The following is a 21,539-nucleotide window of genomic DNA, read 5'->3' as shown; positions in this document are numbered from 1 at the left end:
AAATCAGCTATAAAATGGCTGAGCAGCAGAATCATCTTAAATCATCTTAATCCATTGTAGAAAGGTGAACAGGTAGTTCTTCAGGTAATGTATTTGGAAATTTTTTTTGGATATTTAATGTCCATTAATCTGACTGAAAGTAGTTGTGAGTTTTATTAGTGCTTTTAAGAAAAGTCACTTAGAAAATAAAAGATCATTTTTGTTTGTTGGTAAATCAAGAGTACTTTTAATCATTAAACTACCAGGAAACTTGTATGTTGTTCAAATTGTTCAGCATTCATTAATATAATAATTTTTCATTAGATGCAACTATACACCTTTTATGTTGTAAGACAAACCAGTTCCTTCTGTTTGGCTTAATAAGATGAAAAAGAAGGCAGTTTATAACATTCTTAATGTATTCTAAACAAATTCTTCTGCTGAACTGATCGTGTGTCACAGGTTTCTGTTACTACTGAAGCAGATACATCAGAGTGCATTGCATAGAGTTGTAGCAATGAGAAAGATTTTTCATGAATGACCACCATGTGATTCCTCAAAGTTAAAGCATTATGTTAGGCATTACCCGGGGTTGCAGTCTAATCCGTCACTTCACAAAGCAGCATAATGTGTCCTCCTTTCTTCTAATATGCAGGAAGTACTGCATGTTGCACAAAGTATCTGCATGCTCATGAACAACATGACGAGATGTAAAACACACTGGCAAGTAAAATGTTGCATTAAAAATATCTTAGTGTTATTCTTTTATAAACTTTCAGAAAATAGTATACAGCCTGAATACATGTTTAAGTTTTTTAATCATATAATTCTACATGAAAATAAAATTTCATGTACATGCACTACATCCATTTTGTGTGGCTTCCTTTCTTGTGCTTTTTTTTGTCACCTCCTGTGGTGTAAGTTGATATAGCACGATACTAACTTATCAGGCTGTAAAGGTCATTGAAAGTTTGCCTTTCCTAGGTTTAGACAAATTAGATAACAAAAGAATACAGTGGGGAAAAAAAGTATTATGTATTTTCCCTTTAATGTGTCACTGGGTGACCTTAGTCTTTTTAAAACAATTTCATTCTGCGGTGTTGAGACTTTTTAGAAATATTTGAGTGCAAAAGACACTATTAAGGAAAGTAATACCCTGAAGAACAAGGGAAGGTGCAGAGTCTTTAGAGTTGAAAGCTGTTTTTGATGAAGAGTAATCTGCATTCCAGTAACACGTTATATCCTGAGGAACTGTCAGAATGTAATTTTATAATCAAGCTTAATATCTATGAGAAAGCATATTGTCTGGGTGTCATTTCTGTCCAATGTTTGTGATACATCTTGGGAGAAATATGTGTTGAGTTAAGGCTTGACATGCTTTGTGGCATTGGATGATGTAAGTTGAGCTGGGCTCTCTGTTCCTGTCATTTTTGAAAGTACTTTTTCATTCCTCTTCAAAAGAGAGCAAGATCTGCACAGACTGATTTTGCTTATCAGGGTGATAAAGACAATGTGTCTGTTTTCTTACAGTTAGCACAAAATGTACCAGAAACTTCCAGTGACTTGAGCTGGAGATGTGGATTTGGAACACACTAAAATTGGACAGAACCTTCTTACTTTGCGTAACATCTATATTCAGAAATTAAACCAGTGTAGACCTTGATGATTCATTCTCACACATAAGAGTGGACTGAAAAATAAATGTCCACGTTGGCTTTGGTAGAGAAGACATTTGCAGTCTTAATTTTCATGGTTATTCTTTCAGAATGCATAGAATATTATTTTTCAACCAAATATCCTCCTTCACCGTTTGTACCCTGTTAATAATTTTTAAATTGAAATAAAAAAATTGTTTCTGTAATTCATTTCCTTCAATCCAGTTTCATTTGGTGCTTTTCCCAATGGGGGGAAAAAGGAAAGAACAGAAATGGTTACTACTAGGCATACAAGTTGTCTCCACTCCATAAAACCATAGGAGCCCTTCTCAGACTTTTTTCTTTTGTTTTGTTTAGTTGTTGTTTTTTTGTTTTTGGTTTTTTATTTTTTTGGTTTTTTTTTTTTTTTGTAATGCTTTGTATACCAATAAAGCATTTGTGAATTTTTGACTGAGAAAAAGTAGCAGCAAAGCATAAAATTTGTTTTCTTCTTTAAACTTTTGTATCCTTTAGGTACTCACTGTACTACTCTGAAGGAAAAATGTCAGTCTACTGTGCTTCAGTTCGTGGTTAATGATACCATTTCCTACTGCTATTCTCTGATTCAGTCTTCTCTGAAAACCTGCCTTGGCTCAAAAATGTCAAAAATGAAGTTAAACTGAAAAGTAGTAGAAGATCCTCCCCAGTATATTTTCACTTTCTCTAGCTTCTGAAGTAATCGCCTTTAAATTTTCCAGTGCTTAAATTTGCTTAGTCTTTCACTCTTCTCATTTTTCTGGAAAAGAACTGGACCATAAATTGTTTAGGTTGATTTGTCAATGAATATCTGATGGTACAGTACAGATCCACCCCTGCAGTTTTTCTAATGCTGATATTAACTAGCCTTTTTATTTTCTGTGCAGCTGTAATGCTTATTGTTAATAGTTTATTTACAAAATTGAATAATGCTTTAATTTTAAGCAGAGATAACTAAAATATGCAGTAAATTACGTAACCAGCTTTGCCTAAGGAGGAAGTAGGCTACCACTCGTCAGACATAATAAATGTATTCAGTATTATCACCTTTAAACAAAACAGTACAAAAATAATTTTAAAAAATGTTTTAATTTTTTTCTGCAGGAAAGCCAGATGGCTTCTGTCTGTCCTTCATAGCAGATTTGACCTTTGAATTAGAAAACATCAGGGGCCAGTGATTCATTGTTGCACAAAGAACTCGGCAGGCATTAAAGGACAGTGTTATAATTGATTGAACTGTGTTTCAGATGCCCATTGATTAAAGAATGTGCTGTAAAGATGCTGCAACAGGAGTGTTTACAGGTGAAGGTGAAGGGAACATAGATGGCATAAATATTGCCTTCCAGTAAGCAGAAGGTAACTGCTGTTTGTGAAAGTAGCTCCATGTTTCTTTTATATTAAACTCATCAAGGTGAAATGATTCTTGTTCTACAGATAGAGAATCTGAAACAAATACACTGGAATGTATGGTGCAGACGGGTTTTCTTTGTTTTCAAACCTGAGTTTATTTATGTGGTTTTTCTGCTTTTTTTTTTTTTTTTTTTTTTTTCTCACCTGCTTTATAATAAAACACTTTGTCCTCTTTCTCTCTCTTTATCACAGTGGACACATGAGTGTTTAGTTTGTTGGTCAGTGGAAAGACTTCTAATTTGTTGACTTATATGCCATCACAGTGAGCAATTCTGTTTTAGAGTGATGAAATTAGCTAACAGCTAGCTATGTAGCTAGTTGTTGCAGTAAACATCAGCAGAGATGCTTTATGTTGCTGTGAGAATACATGCTAGAGTGGCCATCAATCTTTGGAGCAGCCAGGTTGCAGTTTGAGAGTGAAACAGAAGAGGGTTTTCTTATGTATATGCAGTAAGTTAGCTCAAAATATGTTGCTGCTTTCTTCATACATTATATACATTCTTCATGTTATATCTGCAAATGTTCATGAAATGTGGATTTGGTTAGCTGCACTAGTACTAATTCTAAACTGAGTTTGAGTGTGTTAGCAGTTGTGCAGTGTGTGAGGACTTGAGGTATTTGTAGGAAGCAAAACAAACCAAGCACTGTAATTTTGTTACTTTTTTGTGTTTTCAACTAGTGCTCGACATTTAATTTGAGGAAGATGAAGAGGCTGGCACTTAACTAGTTTCTCCTCTTGTAGTTTTTTTGGTTTTGTTTTTTTTTTCACTTGAGTTTATTTCAGCAAGAGTTGATAAGCCTAAGCCTACAGTTTTACATGTGATGATCATGATGCAAAGCAGTATTTACTCATGATTATACTATAGAACTTATTTTGGTTGTTTTGGCTTGCCACCTGCAGGAGTTTCAATCTTCTTCTATATGATTCCGCAGCAAGTGTTAGTCAGCTTTTGTATTCCCTTCATAAATTCATTTTAAACTAATTAGTACTTAAAAACTTAAACTTCCACGCCCCCATATTGTTGTCTGAGCACTTCTGCTTATTTCAAATGCATTATATCTTTTCCTTCTGAGTTTCTAAGTCTTGCAAGTCCATGTAACTGTTCTAATAAAACTATCCAGTGTGCAGGTTTATAGAAAGTGGGCAATTTAAGATGCTGAAGTTCAATATTAGTGTTTTCATGGATGCTGTAGTTTATAGTGTCTTGTCACCCATGACAGTTGAAGTTCTAATAATGAAACGTGATGAAATATGTTTAAAATTATTGTATTTATACAGCGTGGGTTTTAAAACTTTCTTCTCTGGAAACAAAGCAAACATAAATATCTTCATCAAATGTATTTATTTTCTCTTTGATTAAAGCTAATAGCAAGCTAGTAAGAGCTGTTTTAATTTAAGTGCCAAAATGAGAACTCTTAGTAAATAATTCAGGTTGAATATTTTTTAATGTATTTGTGGTGACAGTATTACTTAAGTGTATAAAATAAGGCAGTTGTATAACTCATCAGAACGTGACCTTCACATTTCCATAATATCATGCAAAAATATTTTGCTAGTTGCACGTCTTCTGTGAGAAGCTGCTGGCTTTCAGAATATATGGTTTACTTTGGAGCTGAGAGAATACAAATAGCAGTTACTATTGGTTTTGTTACAAGAACCATAAGTCAATGTATATTAAACTTGTTGGTGCTGTTACTGCTCTAGAGGTAATTTGTCATCATGCCATGCTTCTTCTCAGATAGGTTGCAGCAGTTGTATTTAATTGCTCTGCTGAAAAACTTTCAGGTAAAGATCTCACGCTTGGCAGCATTTGATCCTGCTGTTACTAGCAGGCTGATTTTAGAGTCCAACTGTGGGTAAATCTTTCCATGTAGATAAGCGTGCCAGTCTGCTCCTGGGGACAGTGGGAAGTAGCTGAGTCATTAATCCCATAGAGTAAAGCAACATCATAACATCAGTAACTGCGTGACTTTGAGTTCTTCTGCGAGCAGATGAGAAAACAGCTGAAGTGCTTGATGACTGGAGTTAAAAAGTGGTAGTGCTTGTGAGTTTGTTTCGGGTTTTTTTGTTTGTTTGTTTTTTGTTTTTTTTCCTAAAATCTCATATCACCATTCCAATATACACAAAAATAATTAAGATAGAAGACAGTGGTCTCAACTGGGGGAAGTGTTTAAGCTTGTGCATAGTTGCAAGCATGTGAAAAGACCATTAAGTTCAATTGGATTCTGTCTCACATCTTATCAAACTTCTAACATGTATGTGGGAGATAATGACCACTTACTATGAAAATAGAAGTTCTACAGCATTAGCCTGAAGTGTTCCCTAACTCCCTCCCTACTGTTTGCTTTCCTGAGATTCTGAACGTTTCCAGCTTAATCTTTCCTTCCATACTGATCATACTTCTTTTTGAGAGAAGATGGCTGAAGAATTTATTTTTTTACTGAGATGTTGAAAGCAAGAATAGAATTATAACTGCATTTTGAGTGCAGCAGGATCATCTTTCCACACTTGGCCCATTAACGTAGGCTTTTACTGTATTGCTGAAGGATAGTTCTCTAGAATGCTTTGCTTTTAGAAAGAATGCAGAGTAATAATTTACTTGAATCTTAGATGGGTTTGCTGTTAGAAAGAAAAGGGTGGCTGCATATATGGTATCCTCGATACATAAAAAGGTTACAAGCAGGGGAAAGAATCACAGAATCACAGAATGACCCGGGTTGGAAGGGACCTCAAGGATCATGTAGTTCCAACCCCCCTGCCTGGCAGGGCCACCAAACATACACCTTTACTAGATCAGGTTGCCCAGGGCCCCGTCCAACCTGGTCTTGAACACCTCCAAGGACGGGGCATCCACAACCTCAGTAATAAGGCTATATTAAGAACATTGCTAAAGTGATTTGACATTTTTGTCAATGCTTAAAGGTAAATGAATAGAAAATGTTCAAAGGAAACTTCATTTTAGCATACAGTCTGTACATAAATGTAGAGTTTATGTTTTGATATTTGTAGTACTGTATCACTTCTTTGCATCAGATTATTTGAATTCATCCAAAATGCTTACTTATGTACCTGACTCTCATAGCATGTTCTTGAGGGATAAGAAGTGATGTCTGCAAAACTTACTTGGCTCCCGAGAAGCAAATTTTTTCTTTTGTCTACATCTATTTCAGCTCTTGCTAGTTGTATGTAAAGTAGTTTTAAATACTAAAGGAAAAACCTGTAAGTCTGTAGTATTGTTGCTTATGAGATGTTGCCATCTGGAGCAGTCCTGAACAGTTGCCTTGAAATTAGGTTGTTTATTTAAATACACATTGTAATGAAACAGATTACAGATTTGGCATTTTACATAAAAGTTGCTAATCACCAATGATCTGCTGTAATTTAGGAGTAAGTAGATTATTTACTAAAATTCTACAGCTTTAATCCAAATGTCTGCTACTGTGTGGTTCGGAAACCACAGTGTATTCTGCATCTGTTGAATTAAATTCATATTTGACATAGTTTTACCCATCCCATTTCAGGTACAGGACAAGTTCCGTTTGGATCTTTCTGATGAAGAAGCTGTCCATTATATGCAGAGCCTAATTGATGAGAGCGTCCATGCCCTCTTTGCAGCTGTGGTGGAACAAATTCATAAGTTTGCACAGGTGAGATAGCTCATGTGGCATTTTCTCTGAAAGCTGAGTAAAGTGAGATTCAGAGTGGTAAGCTCAAGCTCATCGTTACCAATGTTTTAGGTCATTATTCAGCAAGTTCAAAATGTGTTCCTGCTGGCAGGACTGCACAGCAAGCTCTCACTGTTCCTAGCACATTCTTTATAGCACTTAGCAAGCATGCTAGATGGGATGTAACCAGCTGCCTTATCAAGGGTAAGAATGGTGAATTGGAAGGGTGAAGGTCTGAAAGAGAAAGATGAAGAACTCTTGTATCTTTCATTTCCAAAGTAAATGTGTGATGATAGATTTTCTTCCTTTCCTCTGTTTGTGATAATTCCTGAACTGTAATTAAGGCAGCAGCTTGCACAGCAAGGTGCATAGGAGGGGCCAGGATCTCTGCTCAGAAAGCATCCACATTCTCTTCAGTAGAGATAGTGCCCTACAAGATGGGGTCCTCAGCAGCTGTGTAAGCAGCTATCCCTGTTTTATTAGGTGCCTCAGAACAGGTGTAGTTTATTCATGAATGCAGCTTGGTCTGAGACCTCATACTGGGGCAATGGGGAAAGGGCTCCTTGTCAAAAGGAGCTTTACTTGTCAAGTAAAGGAGTGAAATGTTTTCTCTTAATAAAGAAATATATTTCTGCTAGAGTATATAAACTAAAGTTGTTAATCGTATGTATGACTGCTATCCTACTGTAATTCTCAGTCATTAAGAAAAAGTTAATTATGTTGAATGAACTTGTGTTATCAAAAAATGCTTTTTCCTTACAGCTATTAAAGTTTGTGCTTATCAGAGATTTAAGATATTGCAGTACTTGAATATATTAGGCTCATGAGAAGAAAGAGATTTGAGAGGAAAGATGAAAGTGGTCTCAAAAGCCAGACATTATACTGATACTTTTCTTGTCCTTCAGAAAAGTGATCAAAAACTGATAAAATCAGATCTCAGTTTCTATGGCTATTCATATTGCCAGAGGAGTTCCAAAGAATTTATTGTTCTGCAAGTTAATTTTTTTTATTTTGAAGAACTTCATTACAGAGCAGGGGAGAAAGTAGAAATGTCAATTCCATCTACCTATGTATTTTATAAAGGTGATTTTACATTTTCAGGGAGGGGGGAAGGGAATGTTGAAAAATGAAATGCTTCAACATTTGTTATTTATTATGGATTATTTTGATCATAGGTTGTGGAATGGTAATATCATAAAGTGAAAAATGCCTAATGCTTACCACAGGTTCTTATAAATAAATAAGGCCTTTACAAAGATCCAAGATTAAAATTTTAAAGTGCCTCCGATATATGTGTAGACCTTTCTTTTAATCACATACCAACAGTGACTTTTTAAGACATATCTTTTTACTTCGTTGGTATTAGGTGACGGCCGGTCTGCACTACATAATTGTTATTGCATTTGTGAAGCTGTATTAGTAAGTCAGAGTTTGTGGATTTGATTTAGTTGACCTTTTCTTTTTCCACTCAGACTTATTCTAGCTTGACCTTTCTTCAACCCTTACAACTGCTTTTAAAATCACTAGACAGATTTGTTCAGAATACATAAAGTAACCAAGAATTTGAACCTGAGGCTTCTAGATCTAGAGTGGTGTTTTAAGCAACAAGCTATTTTTCATGTAGCTTTGAACTTTGTGTGTAGAGTTTGTGCTGCTGCACTGTTTGACATCTATGTCCTTCAGCTTTTTTATTTCCTGAGATTATGGATGCAAAAAGAATAGTCACAGATGAATTGGCAGTTGATAAGTGTTAACATTCTGGAGACTGAATTTAAAAAAATTAAAAAAAAAAAAAAAATCACAAATAAGAACAAAATGAAATGTGTAAGTTTATTCTCTTTATCTTACAAGTGAGTTAGTACACTTCATACTGATGCTTACTACTTCAATAGTCAAAATTTTCTGAAGCTGTCCTCCTTTAAAGTATTTGCTGGTGAAGTTTTCAGTGTCTGTAAATCGCTGAACAAATGAACAACGAATGCATAACTGACTTTACTGCGAAGTAGTCACCTTACAAAATGGCTAGTTGAAGCTTTCAGTTTGTTTGTGTTCAATACTGCATTGAATTGCTGATGACCTTTCTCTAAATAGTCATAAAAATTGTCTTTAAAAAAAAAAAAAAAAGCCAAAAAACCTAGCAACTTACGCAGGTGTAATGATACTCACTTAAATAGTGAATTAGGTCCTAAAACAACACAATCTTCCATTTTTGAAATGCCCTCAAGTATTTTATTTATTTATTTTTAATTTATCAATAGGTATTTATTCTCCTGCTGCCTCCAAAATAGCCCTTTAGGGAATCTGTGCTACAGCTAAGAGCTTTTTAATAAGGTTGGTTGTAGCAATAACCATCGTGTATGAACACTCTATATGTCACTCTGAAGGTAGTAGTGTTCTTCTGTAAAATAGACTCTGTACTTTGGCATCAGCGTGGTAGGGTTCTCTTGTAATAATATTGTGAATTGGATTCAGTTCACAGCTCTGCTGAGATGCCTTTTGTTTCTAATACGTTATTAGATATTTTACAGACCTTTTTATGTGATATTTATTCATAATGGTTATCAACAAACTGTTGTATTGATGTAAATAAATTTAATATTTAGAATAAGTAAATGGTGCTTTACTGCACTGCTTGAGATGAGGAAAAAGTGCATACTAATCTCATCTGATACTAATAAAGATGGGATAACTATTTCTCCCCGGAAACCAGCTTTCATTTTAGCATTATTTTTGCAGAAGGAGAAACAATCTCCAGCTGGAGTAACTAACTTCACATTTGTTCCTTCTGAATTTACAGCTCAGATCAGTTGCATTCTGGGCTTATATTAAGCAATGATTTTTAAAAAGGGGAAACATAGAAGATGAAGAGTGTCCCAACTAAAATGTGTTTCTGCAGCTGGGATTGTACTATTGGCTGTTCTCTGTTAAGGAGCAAAATCAATTTAGACTGTAAATGTGAAGAGGCTTTAGGATATCCCCAAGCTGTGTTCTCAGTACTGCTACATCCCAGAATGTAGTTGTGTTTCCTTTTACTCAAGACAATGCTTCTGGTTTTATCCTTTTGGTGGAGCCAATCTTGTTTGTCAAAATAAAGCATGGAATATCTATTGCCAGGACTGTGTACATTGTATGATACTATTTGTCTAGTGCCAGATAGAGTTGGTTTCTAAGCTGTCTGTTCGCTTGAAGGATTGTGAACATCACCTGCCTTTTTAGGCACTGATTTTCAGTGTCTTTCAAACCTGGAGTTCATTTTACAATTAACTTTGGTTTCTGAGAGTAAGCAAAGGTTGAAATAATTATTTTGTTTTCTTGGTTTTTTTTTTTCCCCTTCTCTTTTAGTACTGGAGAAAATAATCCTTTTGTGGGTGGAAACAAGCCTCAGCAAACATCCAAGTATAAAGTTCTCAAGCCTTTATGGATTTCACCAAACAGTTTTGGATGGCAGAAGTTTAAGACTTTGGAGAGTGGAGAACTGGGAGCTCAGGAGAAGCTTTTTGAGTCTTTGTTCTTTGAAGGTTTAAAAATAACTCTTTTTTTTAATTTTTTTTTTTTTTTTTTTTTTATGAGGAGTGTTTGTTTATACCATCCATCAGGCATGGGTACTCTGGAATTTCTTTCTGGTGTAATGTATGAACCTCAAAGGTTGAGGTACACAACTTCCTCCCAGTTTACCTGGAAGAGGCTGGGTTTGATGGCAATATTTTCTTATTTAAAAACTGAAATAGATACTGTGCTGGTTATGTGTATGTACAAAGTGCAGCAGTCAAGGTAACTGTTCTTCACTGCAGAGAAAAACGGGATTGTAAACCACTCTCCTCCTCCTCCTACCAACTTTGTTCCAGGAGTAAGTTTGAAATATGATTTGTATGATCCTTTCTTTCCAACCTTGGGCAACGTTATCATTTAGAAAGGACAATCATTTCTTCCCTGCTTACAAAAATGTTTTTATCTGCTGATAAGTTAGCCAGCTGTAGGCAGTCAATTAAATGATCACTAACCGGCTCAGCAACCGTAATGCACTGTAAGCAGTTCAGTATTTCACACTTTAACTCTGAATGTTTTCTGTGCAGTGATTACCTATTCTTGACTCTAATAAACTCTTTGCTATTACAGTCTTGAGGTGTTCTGTATTGTCTTTTTTATCTTACCTGCTGAGACATGTCATGGTAGAGGATTATGTTTTTAACTCTTAGCTTTCTGCAAGGGTTTTCACTACTGAGTTTTCTCAATTCAGTAATAAATTGACTTTTGTGCCACATATTGAGTCCTTAATGAATCTGTTTTGAATGGTCAACAGAGTAAATAAGCTGTTCATAAGTACACCTATCTTTGCAAAGAGTGCTGTTTTATTCCTTTTTCAGTAACTGTCAGGAGGAAATCCTTCCCAATTATAAGAAGGACTGATTTGGTTATGAATATGATATATGCGAAACAGGTCTTGCTCTTTGCTGCTTTTACTAACAGGTTTTGCAGTTTAACAGGTTTTCTATGTCTCTGTCCCCACATAATCTGGTACTGTGGGAACACTGTGTTCATCTTCAGGAAGTTCCGAACACATCTAGTGGAGCATGATGCTGTAGTTGGTGGGAAACAAGGCTCTACCAGCTGTGTCACTGTGTAACTTGTCATGCCATCAGCCTCTCCATCAGCAATTACAGCGAAGATAAATACAGAAGATGAAAAGCTGTTTCTATTTTGTATATCAGGAGACAGAGTATGAGGAAGCCATCTTGTAAGTTCTTTCCTTTGTCTTTCAGCATTCGTCTTGGTCTTGTTTTAGCTTTTTTTTCTTGTCATCTCTGTTGTTTCTGTTGGGTTTGAGAGTGAGGGAAGCAAAATAAATGATTCCATGTATTCTTTTTTTTTTTTTTTTCCTACTCTGCTATTCAGTCATGGTTTCATTTCAGTTGCCAGTGCTTCAAGAGCAGGAAGTGACACAAAGTGTACGCGTATGTATGCGTATACATGTATGTATTTAGATATGAGTGTGTATACATACATATATATATGTATATGTATGTATATATATATGGAGTGGGGATGTGTGAGTAAAGCAGTAATGGGCAAAAATAAGTATTTCACATTGAGGGAAAACAAGATTGCTTTGATATAAAGAGTTGTGCATCCTTTCAGCAGGAATTGTCCCTGTTCTTATAGACAGTTGTGTGACTTTTCTTTTTGTGTGCAATCTAAAATAAGCATTTATGCAAGAGCTTGGGGGAATGATAGCTTTGGAAAAGAGGCGGAGGAGCAGAAAATGGGTATCTTAACACCTCACAGTGTCCTGGTAGCAGCAAAGAGAGGTGATGTTGCTGAATGGCCTGTCCTTTGTAGTCAGCAGAGGTTTTACTTACATGACCCAGTATCATCAGTCGATGATAAAATATAGTGGTTATTATGAAGTAGCTGAGTGTGTACATTTATGGTATCTTAAGGGAGTCATTGAAAACAGATTGCTGTTGGATTGTGTTAAAATAGATTTTTGTAATCCCTTCAGTTGATGTGATGATTCTTTGTAATAGTGAAACTGCTTGAAGTACAATATTTGTTTCTTCCTGTCTTTCCAAACTTCCATGATTTAGAAGAGATTGTGTCTTGAGGGGAGTAATCTTGCATTGGAAAGGAAACTACTGAACCCTCACTTATTTCTAACGTACCAAGCAGTGAATGGGCTCACTTGCATAGATTCTAACCTGAGACAGCAGGAATGCTGCTTGGAGAGGAAATTGTAGCTCATCTGTGCACAAAAATCAGTAAATTAAGCTGGTGTGATCCTTTCTGAAGTGGGTTAAGCTGTACAGCAGTGAGGCGTGAAACATCTCCACAATTAGGGGTTGTGCTAAATGTAGCAATACCAGTTTGAATTCTTTCATTTGAGAGAAGTGTGGTAATTGTCATTTTTTCCTCATTCCCCTCTTTATGCTTTAGGAAGAAGAAGGTGATTTTGCAGTGTTGTTGAAGACGATCAATTCATATATTGCAATATACAGAAAGTAAAGTAATAATGAGGACTGAGTCAACATGGGATGCTCTGGGGAGCTCTGAGATTGCTTCTTCCATGGGCAGGCTGTTCAGTATTCTTCAATATACAGTCCTACAGTAGTGCCCAAGAATGGCACTTTTTCTGTGCTGTCAGGTGTTTAAACATTAATTGGAAAATATAACTGTTGGATCACACAGATGCACATTCCACAGTGTCAAAAAAGAAAAGTTTATTTTGTCCTTGATCAATAAAATAGGAAGTTTATTTCGTGCAGTCCTTTCCCTAGTATTCTCTTTCACTGGGAAATGGACTGTAAAGTTAATTGTCACTTAAGGCTTTTTTCCTGCCATGCCTGTTCAATATAACATCTCTGGCTGATTAGAGACTGAAGGACCCATAATGTAATATGAAAGAAAAATGGCTTTTTAAAATAGGTTTATGTTCTGGCAAAGTCGCATGTAAACAGCTTCCTAGCTGAGAATATGGAATTTAATTAGCAAATCCAACATGCTGCACCGCGATCAGTGCAGTTCTCAGTATGTGAATAGACTGGGAGAATGCCTGGACAGCAGCCCTGTGGAAAAGGACTTGAGGGTTCTGATGGATGAAAAGCCTTTCAGCCCAGGCCAATGGTAAGCTGGGCTGCATCTAAAGAAGGGTGACTGACAGAGAGAGGGGGTGTCATTCTCTACTCTGCCATTCTGAGGTCCCACCTGGAGTACTGGGTCCAGTTCTGGGACCTCAGCACAATAAAGATGCAAAGCTCATGGAGCAGGTCCAGAGGATGTTATGATGTGGAATATTGACAGCAACACCACAAAACCATGACAGCAGTGTTTGAAAGGAGCTTATAAACAGGAGGAGAGACCAAATTGTTACCTGGGTGGACAGTGATAGAATGTGGCTGGATGATTTTAAACTAAAAGGGGAGAGAATTAGGTTAAATGTTAGTAAGAAAATTTTCTCTCAGGTGATGGTGAGACACCAGAATGGGGTTCCCGTAGGAATTATGGATACCCCATTCCTGGAGGCAATGAAAGACATGCGCTATGAGATTTTCCAAGAGAATACTGTGAGAGATGGTGTCAAAGGTTTTACTGAAATGCAGGTACATTACATCTGCAGCCTTTCCCCCACCCATCAGGCTGATCACCTGTTCACACAGGGAGATCAAATTGGTCAAGCAGGACGTGCCTTTCATCAACCCACACTGGTGGGGTCTGATCCCCTGTTTGTCCTGTGTATGCTGTGTGATCTCACTCAAGCTCATCATCTCCATTAACTTCCCTGATACCAAGCAGGCTGTCTTAGCCTATCTTAGAAAAGTCTCTGCTCTTGTTATTCATAAACTTCTTCCCTTTGATCTTCAGTTAGAATGACCCAAATGCTCCATGCCTACATCCAGGTACAGAGAGGTGCCTATGTGTCCTACCCAGTGAGTCGCAGCTCCCGAGGACAAGGGGTACTTTGTCACCGGTGCAGGGACAGTGCTTCTTTTTTCTAGTGCACAGTGGATTGTTTTTCTTTTTTCCCTTTTTCCAGTAATGTCAACTGTGCTCATTCAGTCCTGTCTGTCACCTTTCTAATGCAGTATCACTGTCAGCTGGCATAACTGGAACTCAAGAGGTTTCTGATGAGAGCACAACAGCTCCAATACCAGCCTGCATTCCCAGAGGTAGGCTTCTGTTTCACTTTTTCCCTTTGGCTGCCCCTTTTGAGAGCCATTCTAATGAGGGTAATTTTCACTTCTGATGCTCACCCCTATATGCAGTAACTGTCTCTGATACTAATTTTTCTGACCTAGGAGTGGGGACAGTTGATGCTGTAATGAATCTGATCCATTCACTGGCCCAAAGGGTGAGGACAGCAGTGTGCATAGCAGGAGACTTTCCTTGTACGAGTAATTCAGCTGAGGTTTCTGACCAGATTCCGGCAAGGCTTTAGACTGCAATTAAATTCAGTTTCTTCTTCCAAGGGAAAGCACAGCAACAATGAAAAGTTTGGTATGAAAAATGAGATCTTTTCAGAAATAAAATATATGGCAGAGAACTGTCTACCACAAGAGCAGCACCTGTTGAAATAATGAAACAAGGGAAAAATAGTGGTGTCATGTAGTGTGGAGGTGTTATGTCTTAATCACAAAAGAAAAGATGATGGCTTTTACCTCCAGATTTGCTTCACATTTGGTGGATGCTCCTTTTGAAATGAGAACCAGAGAACGGTTGCAATTCTGTCTGTGGCTTTCATTGTCCATTGGCCTCGAAGACTTTTCACTTTATGAACTCCAGTTTCCCTCTGAGCTCTGTAAACTTGGTGGTGCAAACCCATTTTTAGCTTCTCACACTAAAGTACTATAGCTTGGGGCTCTAATTACAGACAGATCTGAGAAGTGCCATTATAATCTGCCAAGCAGCAAATCGTTTTGATTGTGTTTTACATTCAGCCTTGGTTTCCTAGCTTGTTATTTGTTCCATACTTTAGAGTTGAATGATGCCTGAAGAAATGTACTTACTGGAACTCATGTTCCTGTCAAATATTGTTTTGCTGGTTCTCTCCATCTTAGAAAGCTGTAATAAAAAAAGTATAGGGAGAGTGGAGCTATTTCTTTGCTTTTCTTAGCTAATCCTAAAGTTCTAAATCCTAAATTGTTTATACAGCAAACTAAGATGATTGTGTTTTTCAGCTTAAGCAAGCAAGAGCCGTAAGACACATTGCCAGACCTTTTTATCAGGGTCCAGCTTTTCTGCACGCACATCATCCAGCTTAATGGGTACCCGATCCTGATTTAATATGCAGCAATAGATAAATTGTTATTCAATAATGAGATATAGCCAGAAGGATGGCTTAAGGCTGTGCAGTTTTTATAGCTTAGCACTACATGGATTGTAAATGGGTGTGAACAAGGACAGCTGAGAATTATAAGTTCCAAGGTTCTCATTTACAGTCAAAGCTGTGCGATAAGCTTTAAGACTTGTAAATCAACATACCCACAGTTTAGTCTTAAATCTTCATTATGTAGGTGTGCAAAAGGCTTAGCATATGTTGTTCTGCTATTTCATAACTTTATGTAGCACACGTTAATATCCCTAGTCGTATACCAAGTAATATTCCCACAACAGCAGTTTTGCATTTGCTAAGTCGTAAGAATTCTTCTCTTTGCTTCTCAGGTTTTTGGGTTTTTTTTGTTTTTTGTTTTTTAAATTATTTTTATTTTTATTTTTGTTTCTTAATATATTTAATGAGCTTTTGTACATTACTGTTGTAGCTTGCTGCCAGGGCCCAATCCAACACCTGCAAGTGTTCATGTGAAGAGGTGTGGCATCCATAACCTCTCTGGGAAACCTGTTCCATGATTGAGCCTAGAAAGAAAATTACTTTAGTTTTTGGATTTTCAATCTAAAGAAATTAAGAAAGGACCTTTACTTGAAATGACTTTGAAATCATTACAGCGAATTTCTGCTGACACAATAAAGGAAGAGTTGATCACAGCGCTCTGTGGATATCAAGCAGCTGATTACTGTTTCATATCCAGTCTCCTTGAAATCCTTTATATCTGGCATCTGGGATCCAAGTGGTTTTTTCTTTCATCTCTTGCATCCATTTGTGTTGTCTTCTCTTTATCATTTTAAATCTGTAAGCTGATATGAGCAAGCATCACATCACTATGTTTGCAAAGTGTTCTCATTTGTATGCCTGGAAGATCAGAGCAACTCTGTATTAGAAATAATTATGGTGAGAACCATTAGTCCAGGCTCAAATTAGAAAGCATGTGTACATGGGTGCAAATAGCACGTGTAAAAATAGATGTTTACAGTTAATTTGTTGTGAAAAGTAGAAAGACCCAGACTCTTTTTCATTAGTGCCCAGTGACAGGATAAGAGGCAATGGGCACAAATGGAAACACAGAAAAATCAATCTGAACTCAAGAAAACATCTTTTATTGTGATGCTAGCCAGACATGGGGACAGGTTGTCCATAGAAATTGGAAATCTCTGTAAGTAGAAGTATGTAAAACCCAGCCATCTTTGACAATGTGCTTTATGTGACCCTACTTGAGCAGCTGGGTTGGACTAGTTGGGCTCAAGAGGCCTTTTCTGTCCAAGATGATTCTGTGAAAATTTGAAGTAATGCAACAAAAAGTGAAACAGAATGGATTTTTTCTTCTCTTACTTAATGAACAGATGGTATCCACAAGAAATTAGTGAGAGAAAGGTTTGAAATAAATAAAAGAAAATGCTTTTCACGCAGCGTGTGATTGAACTGTGTAATTATTGTAGTGTTTTGTGGACGCTAAATGTCAGTTAGATAAATGTGTGGAAGAAACATTCATCAAGGCCAGTTAAGCATTATATTACAAACACTTCTTGAATTTCCTGAATCTGCAAGCCACTGGAAACCAAAAGACTACAATGGAGATATGTTAACATATTACCATTCTTCCCCTCTCTCTTCTCTTGGCATTTGTCACTGGTTGGTGATGAAGATGTGGCACAGGAGGAACTTTGGGGTACTTACATGGAAAAATAGGTTATGTTTGAATAGGAGGAGCCCCATGGGATATCACCATCTGTTATTTCCTCCAGGTTCATTTAGGGTAGTTCAGCTAATTTTTTTCAGTTTTTATCTTGCATTTCTGCCCTGGGTGAGAACTGACCTGCTACGCTGGCAGCTGAACCTGCTGCTTTTTGTTCCTTAAAGCTGTCATGGGCTTTGTCTGGAGAGCCGAATGCAGCTGTAAGTGTTCTAAATCCCTTTGTCTACAGTTTGATTACTTTCTTTTTTTTTTTTTGGATGATTCTTCCATCATATGTGATGGCAGAACACTTACAAGCGTCAGACACAAAATAAACACTAGAGAACAGTGCTGGATTCAGGAGGGGGGAGAAATGCTTTATTTTAAGTAATGAAATCTTAAAAGGGAAAAGAGGAGAAAGGAAGGAAGGAAGGAAGGAAGGAAGGAAGGAAGGAAGGAAGGAAGGAAGGAAGGAAGGAAGGGAAGGAAGGAAGGAAGGAAGGAAGGAAGGAAGGAAGGAAGGAAGAAGAAGGAAGAGGAAGGAGGCGGAAGGCAAGGAGGAAGAAGGTAAGAAGGAAGGAGGCAAGGAAGGAAGGAGAAGGAAAGGAAAGGGCAAGGAGGGAAGGAGGGAAGGAGGGAAAGGAGGAAGGAGGGAAGGAGGAAGAGGGGAAGGAGGGAAGGAGGGAGGAGGGAAGGAGGGAAGGGAGGGACAGGAGGAAGGAAGGAAGGAAGGAAGGAAGGAAGGAAGGAAGGAAGGAAGGAAGGAAGGAAGGAAGGAAGGAAGGAAGGAAGGAAAGGAAGAGGAAAGAAAAAAAAATGTGAAAAAGGAAAAGAAAAAAAAGAAAAGAAAAAAGATGTACCTGATTTATTTTTGAAAACTCTGAGAGATTTCTTGATGGTTATTTTTTTCACCTTAAAGTTTGTGCCTCAGGGTAAGCACAACATTATAACTCTTTTTGTAGGATTAAGCCAGAGAAAAACTTAAATTAGGAATCAAGATCCTATGGCATGCTGTCAGACAGCTCTGCTCTCGAATTGTAAAGTCCTTCAGGAAACTCAGACATCACACGTGGTCGCATCGGCTGTATCAGACTGGCTGTCTGCTGCCTATAAAGCTTCTTTAGCTGAAGCCCTTTTTCCTGAGCACTGCTCATTTCCATTGACTGTTCTGTGATTTCTGTCAGAACTCTGTTTTTTTGTTTTTTTGGTTTTGTTTGGTTTTTTTTTTTTTTTTGCACAACATGGCAAAGTGAAAGTCCAATGTTAGTCCAGGACATAGAGGAAGGGAATGACCAGTAACCCCATGGAACATGAACAGTGAAGCTGTTGTCCTTCTTGGGTATTAAAGTTCCCCAACACAGCTAGTTTTGATGACTGACTGATATTAATTGGATTTCAATTATAAACCTTCCCATCTCAGGCTAATCAAATACTCTCCTGAAATGTGAAAAGAGAAAAGAAGAAAAATCCCCTCTTGGAAACAGTTTTTATATTCATTTTTTTTAACCCACTGGGTCCTAATTATCAGATGTCAGTGAGCTTGACATAATTGCCCAGTGCAGAACAGGCAGTGTGAACACTGACTGGTGGAAGATGCAGTAGATAGCATTGATGGAGACAACAAGCATTGAAAAAGTACTTTTAGTCCATAAGACAGCGTAGCCTCTGCTCCAGTGAGTCAATGCCTCTCATACAGATTGCAGACTTTTCTAAAACTAAGCCTATACTGATTTTGTTCTCTTTAATCACATAGTGATTCTTTAATCACATAGTGACTTGCTATGAAAGGAAATCCTGCCACACTGACAAATGAGATCGTGCGTGTTTAGAATTTTCTCCCGTTCCTCATAGTAGTAAGATCTATAGCTAAGTTTCCACATATATACTTAGCTCAATCTTCTTTTCAGTGCTGCATTTCCAACTAGTGAAGCTATCTTGTTCAAAAAAATTAGCATTAGAAATTGGAATTAGCATTTGCTGCAGGAAGGACAGAAAAAGAAAAAAAAAAAAAAAGATCCTGAGCAAAAAAGCAATGCATTAGTCTACTCTAGATTCTCTCTAGTCTATTAGCTTACATTAGTCTACTCCAGTTTCTCACCAAAGGTCTAGGATTCCTCTTTAGGTTGTGTCATTGCCTCTAAGAACATAAAAGAGACCTCTGTCAAAAGGAAATTACTGGCTACCAGTCACATAGTCAAAGTGACATGAAAAATGGGATACTGTTTTGAGGGAGGATGATTTAATGGCTCAGCACAGGGATCAAAGTGAAAGCTCTTATTTAATTCTGTTACTACCTGAAGGACCAGGAAAGCTCACCTGTTCTGTGGCTCAGGATTCCTGTTTCAGATCTTACTCAGTAACTGTCACAGAATCATAGAGCCATAGAATGGTTTGGGTTAGAAGGGAACTTTGTGACCATCTAGTTCCAACCCCCTGTCATAGGCAGGGACACCTCCCTCCAGACCAGGTGCTCACCGCCCGATCCAGCCTGGTCTTCCATGCTATAAGGAAGGAGGAACAAATTGTCTTGAGGGAGATCACGAGGCAGGTGTGGGATGACCAAGAGATCAGACCTACCCAGCATGGGTTCATGAAGGGCAGGTCCTGCTTGACCAATCTGATCTCCTTCCACGATCCTGTGACCCGTCAAATAGATGAAGGAAAGGCTGTTGATGTGGTCTTCTTAGACCTCAGCAAAGCCTTTGACACTGTCTCCCATGCTGCTCGCCTACAAAAGCTGAGAGCCCTTGGCTTGGATGGGTACACTCTCAGCTAGGTAAGGAGCTGGCTGGAGGGCCGGGCCCAGAGAGTGGTGGTAAATGGAGTTAAATCCAGTTGGAGACCAGTCATGAGTGGTGTTCCCCAGGGGTTACTAGCTAGTTACTAGTGTTACTAGCAGGAACAGGGAGGTAACTGTCCCCCTGTACTCGGCATTGGTGTGACCGCACCTCGAGTACTGTGTTCAGTTTTGGGCCCCTCACTTCAAGAAAGACACTGAGGCCCTGGAACATGTTCAGATGAGGGCTACGAAGCTGGTGAGGGGTCTGGAGCACAGGCCTTATGAGGAGAGGCTGAGGGAGCTGGGATTATTCAGTCTGGAGAAGAGGAGGCTCAGGGGAGACCTTATAGCTCTCTATAACTTCCTGAAGGGGGGTTGTAGTGAGCTGGGGGTTGGTCTCTTCTCTCGTGTAATTGGTGATAGAACTAGAGGGAATGGTTTTAAGCTGCGTCAGGGGAGATTCAGGCTGGACATTAGGAAGTATTACTTTTCAGAAAGAGTAGTCAGGCATTGGAATGCACTGCACAGGAAGGTGGTGGAGTCACCAACCATGGGAGTGTTCAAGAAATGCTTGGATGTGGTGCTGAGGAATATGATTTAGCTGGGAAGTATTGGTAATGGTTGGACTAAATGATCTTCTAGGTCTTTTCCAAACTTGATAATTCTGTGATTCTGTGAACCTACTTCTTATGAACCCCAAATTTTGGATACATCAGAAAAGGAGCTCAACTCAGAGATTCATCATTAACTAAGTGGATGGGTAAGCTGACACCAACACATTTCATGCAGAACACTGATTGTTTTCTTACACTGCTTTATTCTAAACATGAACTCAATCCAATGGGTCCTCTGTTGGGCGCCCAAAATAATGTACTGTAGCCATTTGTTCTTTGACCCTTAGAAGTACTGAAATGGATATGGGTCTCTTACATATGGTCTCATAGCTGAATGTTATTGTGCTTGCTGTACTGCAAACATTGAATAGGGTTGTTTGGTTTTGTTTTACCTAAAACTAGGCATTCTGTAAGAACTTCTGGTGCGGCTACTCTGATTAAGAATTCTCACTGTTTTAATCTGCAGAAAACTTAATAATCTCTCACTTCTTGCTTTAAGATTAATTTCCATTAAACATAGCATGCCTTTGAGACTCCCCTGATCTTCCACACATAGTTGAAATGGGCTAACAACTTCAACAGTTGTACTATGAAGAGTGGACAGGCAGATGAAAAGCTCCTAGCATTAGGATAAATCTCCTAGCATATTATCATTAGAAATGTTTGTCCATAGTTTTTATATCAGACAAATAGAGTTATATTAGCCTATTTCTTTGCTGGTAATCTCCAGAATGAGTTCTAATATTAGCTTGAATTTAATGAAAGTCTAATTTATGAACCCAGTTCAGCAACTTGCTGAAACGTACTATTTAATCTTGCCAGATCTAGGAAGCAAGATTTCATCTTTGCTAGGAAGCCTTAGCCCTCCCTTCTCCTTCACTGCTCTGAACAAACTATTTTGTTACACCTTTTATTAGTATTT

General features: G+C 37.9%; 1 protein-coding gene and 1 long non-coding RNA gene across 4 annotated transcripts in view; one reads left to right on the top strand and one right to left on the bottom strand.

Moving 5' to 3' along the window:
- Positions 1-10,845, top strand: part of PIK3C3 (phosphatidylinositol 3-kinase catalytic subunit type 3) — a 52,661-nt gene extending 41,816 nt beyond the window's left edge. For both annotated transcript variants that reach the window (XM_015848239.2, XM_015848240.2), the window contains 2 exons: positions 6,582-6,707; positions 10,068-10,845. In XM_015848239.2, the coding sequence (XP_015703725.1) occupies positions 6,582-6,707; positions 10,068-10,082 (141 nt within the window). In that variant the 3' untranslated portion in view covers positions 10,083-10,845. The remainder of the gene's footprint in view (positions 1-6,581; positions 6,708-10,067) is intronic.
- Positions 10,846-14,494: 3,649 nt separating this feature from the next.
- LOC107305726 lies at positions 14,495-19,941 on the bottom strand. 2 transcript variants are annotated; one of them, XR_004305566.1, is made up of 3 exons: positions 19,541-19,941; positions 15,964-16,070; positions 14,495-15,278 (listed from the first exon to the last, which is right to left on the bottom strand). It is a non-coding gene; the product is annotated as an uncharacterized LOC107305726 (long non-coding RNA). The 2 variants fall into 2 exon arrangements; XR_001551876.2 differs by having other exon boundaries at positions 16,003-16,070.
- Between the last annotated feature and the right edge of the window lie 1,598 nt (positions 19,942-21,539).

This window comes from Coturnix japonica, chromosome Z (genome assembly GCF_001577835.2).
Source record: "Coturnix japonica isolate 7356 chromosome Z, Coturnix japonica 2.1, whole genome shotgun sequence".
Lineage (NCBI taxonomy): Eukaryota > Metazoa > Chordata > Aves > Galliformes > Phasianidae > Coturnix > Coturnix japonica.
Note: the sequence above shows the minus strand (reverse complement) of the source record. Positions and strands in the feature narration are given on the sequence as shown.